At 41.0% G+C, this 8,817-nt stretch overlaps 1 protein-coding gene across 1 annotated transcript in view; it reads right to left on the reverse strand.

The window, feature by feature from the left end:
• Nucleotides 1–5,575: 5,575 nt before the first annotated feature.
• Nucleotides 5,576–8,817, reverse strand: part of Cd244 (CD244 molecule) — a 22,115-nt gene continuing 18,873 nt past the window's right edge. Inside the window, exons 7-9 of the mRNA XM_005368604.2 lie at nucleotides 8,485–8,547; nucleotides 7,166–7,222; nucleotides 5,576–6,076 (exon numbers count right to left, since the gene is read on the reverse strand). Coding sequence (XP_005368661.1) covers nucleotides 5,996–6,076; nucleotides 7,166–7,222; nucleotides 8,485–8,547 — 201 coding nt within the window. The 3' untranslated portion in view covers nucleotides 5,576–5,995. The remainder of the gene's footprint in view (nucleotides 6,077–7,165; nucleotides 7,223–8,484; nucleotides 8,548–8,817) is intronic.

The raw sequence follows: 8,817 nt of genomic DNA on the forward strand, positions 1-8,817 counted from the left end.
ATACAGGCTTTGAACATCCTTGCTCTGTCTTTATTCACACAGATTCTCCTCTGAACTAAAACCCTGAAAAGTGGTCTTCTGCACATGGCCTTTAATCCAAGTGGCTTCTGTGCCCTGCCTTGTGTACATAGGTGTGCCCAGAGGTTCAGAATGGTTTCCATAAGCTCAAATACTTGAATTATTAGTCATCAAGAAATGGCACTATTTGAGAAGGATTAGGAGGTGCATGTGGCCTTGCTGGAATAGGAGTGGCCTTGTTGGAGGAGGTGTGTCATTTCAAAAAGCCCATCTCAAGCCCAGTGTCCTCTCTATTACTGCTGCCTGTGGTTCCAGATGTAGAACTCTCAGTTACTTCTTTCACAACATGTCTGCCTGCATTCTGTCATGTTCCCCACCATGATGATAATAAACTAAACCTCTGACACTATAAGCCAGCCCCAATTAAATGCTTTCTTTTATAAGAGTTGTCTTGGTCATGGTGTCTCTTCAGAGCAATAGAACACTGACTAAGACAAAAGTTAATACCAGAGAGTGGGGTATTGCTGTGACAGGTCTGGCCATGCTGTTTGTTGAAGAAATATGGAAGATTTTGGGACTTTGGACTAGAAAAACAGTTGGATGCTTTAATGAAGACTTAGTAGGCCATATTAGTAGGAGCATAGAAAACAATGCCTAGGGTGATTTGAACTGTGAGGGCCCAGCCCAGGAATTTTAGAAGTAGAGAATCTCTCTCTACAGCTAAGAAAAGCCCCTAAGGCCAGGCTGTGTCAGGGTGTCTCTACATGGAGGCCCAGAGAGACATTGCATGAAGCTGTGAATGTGAACTCTGGATTGCCTTGGAGACCCCAAGATCTTGGAGATGCCAGAGCCATGGGATACCTGCATGAAGAGCTTCAGACTGGGTGTGGAACCAGCCCAAGTGAGAAAAGTATGTGGCAGTCAACAAAGCTGAAAGGAGTTGAAGATATGAAGAGTACTTTGAGATCCGACATAGAGGTGCAGAGTTTGGAGTCTATCCTGCTGGTTCTCATTCTTGTTTTGTTCTAGTATTTGCTCACTATGTTCCCTCTCCTTCTTTTGGAATGGTAATGTGTATTCTCTGCCATTTTACGTTGGAAGCATGTGATTTGCTTTTTGATTTTGATTTTACAGAGGGTTACAGTTAAGAGGTTATCGTAAGTTTTAGCAAGATTTTGAACATTGGACTTTTAAGCAGTGCTGAGAATGTGATAGACTACGAGGACTTTTGAAGTTGGACTACATTATGTGGCTCTAAGTTTATGGGGTTCAGGGAGTATAATATGGTGGTGGTTTGACTAAGAACGGTCTCTCTAGGCTCATATACTTGAATACTAGTTATCAAGAAATTCTACTATTTGAGAGGCTATTAGGAGGTATGGCCTTGTTGGAGGAAGTTATCAATGGAGTGAGCTTTAAGGTTTCAAAGACCAGCCAGGCTCAGTGGCTTTCTCTTCCTGCTGCTGGTGGATCAAGATGTAGAACTCTCAGCTACTTCTTCAGCACTATATCTGCCTATGTGCCACTGCTCCCTATCATGATGATAATGAAGTAAACCTTTGAAACTGTAACCAATCCCCAGTTAAATGCTTTCTCTTGCAAAACATGCCATGGTCATGGTGTGTGTCTCTTCATGGCAATAAACACTAACTATAACAGCCAATTTGTTGGCTCATTGCATGTCTCTTTATATAGCATTATGGCAAGGCTCAGCAATCAGATACTCCATTATGATACTGTTATGTACAGAACATTCCAGAATAGGACATCCCCAAAAGACTATTCACATGGCGCTTTTTTCTGCTCAAATGTTGTTGAAGGAGACAAGATCTGATTTTCTTTCACACCATCTTCTAAACAGCCCTCCCAAAATGAACCCAACAGTTATGTTTACATGTGGGCACACAGGTCTACGTAAAACAATGCTCAATCAAGTATTATTTAAAATGGAAAGTGGGAAATAATCTAAATACCATTTAGTGAGACTCTGGTTAAATCCTTGGTATATTCCCAAGTAGTGGCAAATTTGTAAAGAAAACAAAGACAAACTAATATGCTATGTGGAACACATTATTAAGTGTGAAGAACAAAATCCAGGACAATATATAGTTCATGCTACCTGATAGATTAGCAAAACATAAGTCTGTATGCTTAATGTAGGCGTGGCAACATTCTAAATGGAAATACAGAATCAGTGGCTGCTCCCAGAGGAAGGACTGAGAATCTTAGACTGAGGAGATTTTTTTTTTTACTGAAAACTTTCTTGTATTGTTTGATATTTTCTTTAAAAAATTTATGAATTAGTATTTTGATAATCCTTTTGTAAATATTTACTCCATTTTAATTATGTATATATGTATGTATTTATGTTAGGGTATCTGCAAGTACCTACAGAGGCTCACCAATTTGACCTGACTGGCTGGCTAACGAGATTCAAGGACACCTCTGCCGTACTCTCTCCCATCTCCCACTTTGCATACATATCCCCTCAACCCATCCCAGCAGTGGGATTATACATGTGCACTGACACACCCAGCTGTTTAAGTGGCTGGTGGGGATCCAAACCCAGGTCTTCAGGCTTCTGTGGTAGGCGCATTACTAACAGAACCATCTCCTCAGCATATACTTTAATACTTCTTCAAAATGTTTAAGTCAGGCATAGCGTTACATGCTTTAATCTCTATACAGGAGCTAAGGCAGAAGGATCACAAGTTTGAAACCAGGTTATGATACATAGTATGACTCTGTCTCAAAAAAATAAAGCTTAACATACCTCTGTCATATAAGATACCTGTATTTACCTAAAAGAGTTCCTTCCTTATTATCGGACTGGATAAGGGAGAGAGCCACTCTCCTCTCTCCAAATTTTGGCTGTAACCTGACCCTTACTTGTAAATTGAGGTGTGTATGTGTAGAGAGAACCCGCCTTTTGGGGGCGGGACGGCTCGGGCAAATGTTTACTTAAATTGGGGCAAGCAAACGCTGTGGCCCATTTTCCCGTTTCCTGTTTCGGTGCATCGCTGGAACTCTGGTTGCGTGAGTGTGCTATTTACATTAAAGTTGTATCATCTTATACCAATTTGTCTGTATTAATCCGATCCGCCTTCATGTATGACTTTCATTCACATTACTGTAGTATATATTCATGTCTGGTGAATCTTGCAGCCCTCTGCCCTTTAATGTTGTACATTTGCTCTCCTGCATAGGGCCTTGAAATCCACATGACTGTGCCCTGTAGTGCATGGATAGATGCTCCAAGGCACTCAGATTGTGCTTCACACTCAAGATCTTAATTATTAAACATTCATTAGTTAGTTGGATGTGTCATTGTCTTTGTGAGGCATTACTACAAGAGCTCAGCAACCAGATGTATAATATGGTGGTGATACCCACAGTACACTCCACAACACTGCTTTCCTAAAACCCTGGGCCTTAAAGTTCCTTCTGCTCTCAAGAGTTATATAGTCCATGACATTTCTAAAGCCAGAAGAAATCAATAATATTGTTGACAAGATGGCTCAGTGTGTTTTAGTCCTTGCTGCACAGTCTGGAAACCTGAGTTTGACCTTCAGAACTCATGGAAAGATCAAAAGAAAAAAAACAACTCTACAAAGTTGTCCTCTGTTCTCCACATGCATGCCATACATCTCCAAATAGACACTATTATTCATTATTATTGCTGCAGTAGAAAGTAATCAATGGAGATATATTCGGTGTTCATCTAGATTGCTCTTATTCCATCATTTTTTAAGATTTATTTTATGTGTATGAGCATTTTGCTTGCATGTATATATAGATGGATGTTTCTGTCCCACAACCATTCAGTCCCAAAGAAACACACAGAGGCTTATGTTAATTATAAACATAATATAAATGTTGATCTATTAGCTCAGACTTATTGCTAACTAGCTCTTATAACTTAAATTAACCAATAGTTCTTATCTATATTTAGCCACATGGCTTAGTACCTTATTCAGTACAGCATTCTCATATTGCTTCCTCTGTATCTGACTGGTGACTGTAGACTGAGCTTTTCCTTACCAGAATTTTAGTTGTCTGGTCACCCTGCCTATATTTCCTGCCTGGTTACTGTCCAGTGTTTTATTAAATCAATACGAATGACAAATCTTTACAGGGTACAAGAGCATTATCCCACATCATGTATGTATGCATACCACATGCATTTAGTACCTGTGGAGGGCCAAAGAGAGTGTTGGATCATCTGGAGCAGGAATTATAGGCTGTTGTGAACTATCTGATATAGTTCTGGGATCAGCAAGTGCACTTAAACACTGAGCCTTCTCTCCATTATTTCTTACTGTCTCTGTTCATCAAACTCCTTGGCTTGACTCCCAATATCTGCCTCCAGAATACAGACTCTTTTTAAATATATTCCTCCCTTGGCACTTACTTTATGACATGCTATGTCTGTGCTTCTATCTAAAGGGAGGCCAGCCTGCTAGGCATATTCAAGAAAGAAGGATTAGGTAAAGCACAAGCAAGCCCATGGCTTGTCTGTCTTTCATGAGGTTGAATAGACCCAAGCTTCTGACTTTCTGCTATCTCTGTGAGAACAAGACTGTCAGCTATCCAGAAAGTCAACCCCATCTCTGGCAGAATTTAAACAGACATGCTAATATATGTTAATCAATGACCCACACATGCTGAGTGTTAAGAAGTTCATCAGTTTAATTCAGTCAAAGGATTGACATTGCCTCTGTGTAAGATCAAATTTTTATGTCAAGCTCCCATGATAAGTGCACAGTGAGACTCTTGAAGAACAAGACTCTGATCCAGGCATGTGGCATGTGCCTTTAGTTCCAGCAGAGGAAAGAGAAAAATAACTAAACTCTGAGTTGAGCCCCTTGTTGGAGATCTGACTAAGTCCTCTCTTAGTTCATACTTCTGCTTTCCTGAGCTCATTCAGTCCTTCAGGCCTGTTCTCCCAGCATTGTTGAAGGAGCTAACCTGACGCTGAATAGCATGGCATGTTGTACCCAACTGCCACATCTTCAGCAATCAATTATTTGAGCCCTCCTTTTAGGGTATATCATTGGGAGCACTTCTCAGGACTCTGAACTTGGATAAACTATGGTCAGAGCCCTCCCTCCAACTCTATCACAGGGAGCACTCTTCAGGACTCTGAATTTCTAATGATAGGATTGTAAACAAACCATCACACTGTAGCATCACTGACCTTACCCACCTATTATCAGGATGGCATATGCTCTGGGTGATTCTCCTGTCCAGAAACCTGCTTGAATTGCACCATCTACTCTCAGTTCTTCCCACTATCCCTTGTGAAGTAAAAATGTGGGATGATCAGGGGTTCCCCAAATTTGAATGAAGTCAAGACTCCAGCTTCCCTGGGAGAAGCGATAGCTAGCTCACAGCCAGATAGCACAGCCTCAATGAGTAGCTGGGCTTCTTCACATTGTGGGCAGAGGAAGGGTCTAGAATGCAGGCATTCCATATTAATGGTATCAGGGTAGGGGATAATAACTTAGAGAACCACAAGAAGGGAATCTCCCTCTACCCCACATTTCTACAACACTGTATGGATTACAGCCTCTCAGAGTATGACCAACACAACCTCTCTACCCATTCTTGTCTGGTCTGTAAGCTTGAGAGATTTTTTAACCACCTTAATCTTACAGTAGCAGTTAAAAATTGTTTCCAAGCCTTATATAGTAGTACATGCCTCTGTGATCCAAGAATTTGGGAAGTGTAGGCAAGGAGGTCAAAAGTTTAAGATTATCCTTGGCTCCTTAGCAAATTCAGGTTATTCTGGGCCATGTCAAATCTTGTCTAATTTTTTTTTAAAAAGAAGAAGATAAAATATAAACCATGAATAAACGTCTATATTCTTTCAGCCCAGGAACTGTTCCATAGACTCATGCGACATCATCATCTTCTGCTGTCCTCCCTTTCAAAGTCAATGCTGATGTGTAACACAGGATGAGAACACTTGCAACAACTAGGAATAAACATCAAAGTTCTCTAGTTCTCTGCGGCTCAGTCTGGCAGGGTTGCGGAGGTTGAGGCATTGACTTCCAACCTGTAGGAGAAAGGAAGACACTTTAAACCTTCACCCTGAACTATCCTTAAAATAATCTTGTAGGGCATGAACTACTATCCCCAAACTAGACTAATTAAAGAAAAGAAAAGATCAGAGTGGCTTAACACATTCCTCAAGGCCAGTGATTAGTGTGAGTGAAGGCAGGACTTGAATCCATCCTTATGCTCAGTGCTGGTTTTTCTTTTAGCTACTCCATGCTTTTTTGTGGCCACCAGCTTGCCTTGGCCCATACAGTCTCCTCTGCAACTCTGAACTGTCAAGTTGGCTTTAAGGCTAGGTTACCACTGTAGAGCTAAGAATCCTCACAAGCAACCACATAGCCTCTCCCTTGTGACTAACGACATTTCTATTAGACCTGGGTGTTTTGGTTCTGAGGCTAATACTTAGGGTGTTCTCTATGCCATATTTTTTCTGGATATAAACTGCAAGCATGGAGGTGGGGCTATAACTCAATGGTACAGTACACCCAAGGCCCTGGGTTATCCCAAGCACTGAATAGAGCAAATTGAAGGCCATGGTTATACTATGCCTACATTATAGCATTTTGTGGAGATTAAATGAGGTGCTTTGTGTGCAGGCACAGGCAAATTGCCTTTTAAGTTATAAAAAACCTTAATAATGTTATGTCTCTCTTCCCTCCTTCCATGTAGCCCTAATGGGCATCAGTTAGCTACCAGACTCATTGTTGCTTTTGAGCAATATCCTCCACAGAAGTCTGAGATCACCCACATTCTGAAGTAGTTCCCAATAACTTCCTAATTTTAGGAAATGATTTGGGGTCATTTATTTTCCCCTTTCTGAGCCTCCATTGTATGCCCCACATACATCTATTAACATTAACATATAGCTAGGGAACTAGCTTGGGGACAGTCCTAAGTTAGACCTCAAGCCTCCCAGCCTTGAACACATAATATGACTTTGAGCTAGATATTTGGTCTTCTGGGGTCCCTAAAATTTCAGCACTCCTGGGGCTGTATGGATGACCTTGTTATAAATATATCCTCTTGACTGGGTCTTGGGAGTACACAGACACTAAACCCACTGTGAAGGAGAGTTCCAGAATCTTACCTCATCATACACAGTGTAACTTGAGGGACAGTTCTGGTTCCTCTTCTTGGATCCAGACTAGAAATTAAGGGGTAAGAAGGTTTAAGCTTAAGATGAGGGATGTCTTGCTCCTGTCTCACATGCAAGATCCCAAAGAGAAAGCCCTTCAGCCAGGAGTCAACAAGTGATGCCTAATGGTACCCAGAGAAACACAACGCATTCTGGCCTATGATGTGTCCTCCTGAAATAAGTCAGAATTTAGTTTCTGTACCCACACAGCTCCCAAATCCACAATCACACAGTCCTAGTGTTCACAAATACAAACACACATCCTTCAGGCAATCCTAATGTAAATACCACTTGAACCCGTGTATCATTTCAATACACCCTCCTATAATGTAAACAACTCTAGCAAATACATGTGTGCTAACCTTAGCACATACCATGAACACAGTGGGTTTATGAATCATAAGCTATGCTTTCACTTGTACGTAAATTTTTTTTATTATTGTGTGTATGGTCTATGATTGAGCATGTGTGCAGCAGTGTGCATGAGGAGGCCAGAGGACACCTTCTCAGAAATCAATTCTCTCTTTCCACCATGGTTCTGGAGCTCACACTCAGGCCATTGGGCTTGCACAGCAGGTGCTCCTATGTACTTGGCCAATCTCCTCAGCCCAAAATTTTTAGAATATAATGCCATCCATGCCACAGTGCCTATGAGCATTTATATGTGCATATATCGCAGCAAGTAATTAAAAAATAAATTTCTCACAGTGGAATCCAAGTGGATTGAATGACTGATTGGTTTAAAAGAAAATGAATGAAATTTGCAAACTTGACCTAAACACTTTCAAACCACAGTCCCTGACCTGCACAGATTCCCATTTTTGTGGAATTCCAGTTGCCCATTCCGCTGAGTCATAGCTTGTAGCTCTACTCTATGATCCACCCATGAGAGCGCCACTCTTCCTGCTCCCTCCCACGCCTGTCAAATGGATAAGTGTGAGCCCCAGAACACACTGCTCTGTGTTTCCAGATATGTCTTCCATCTTGACTTCTGTCCCTGCCCTTTACCTGCCATAAAAAGTCTAAGAAAATCCTACAATTCACTGTTCTCTTCATCTCAGAACTGTTCTTTTTTCCACAGGAAGAACTGAAAAGGCATTTCTCCTTGTTAATCTCTAAACATTTAGATATAATCATTTAACAGAAGCTACTCAGTTATATAGAACACAGCTCACTGGGGTATACACACATGCTCTGCAAACATAATATAGTATACATATTCATGACACAAATTTGTTCAATGAAACCCTCCAGAGGAATAGACTCCTCACCTTCCTGGATGGCTGGATTGCTGAATAAAGTGTACATTTTTCATGTGATGTGCAATCAGAAGGCTAATGAGAAAAAATAAAAAGTATTTCATAAATAAAGATCTAGCATAACCCTTTACCTCAACTGGTGCGGAAGAATTGTCTGTATTCTGTCAATCATGTTATAAATAAACGCTGATTGGCCAGGTAGGAAATATAGGCAGGAAAACCATACAGGAAGTAGAAATGATGTAATGAGAACAGGAGAGTTCTGGGAAGGAGGAAGTTGATTCCTCCCACTCTCCTGCCCAGATCACTGAAGCAGCAGGATGTGATCTGCCCCACTGAAAAAAG

This window comes from Microtus ochrogaster, unplaced genomic scaffold (assembly GCF_000317375.1).
Source record: "Microtus ochrogaster isolate Prairie Vole_2 unplaced genomic scaffold, MicOch1.0 UNK35, whole genome shotgun sequence".
Classification (NCBI taxonomy): Eukaryota; Metazoa; Chordata; class Mammalia; order Rodentia; family Cricetidae; genus Microtus; species Microtus ochrogaster.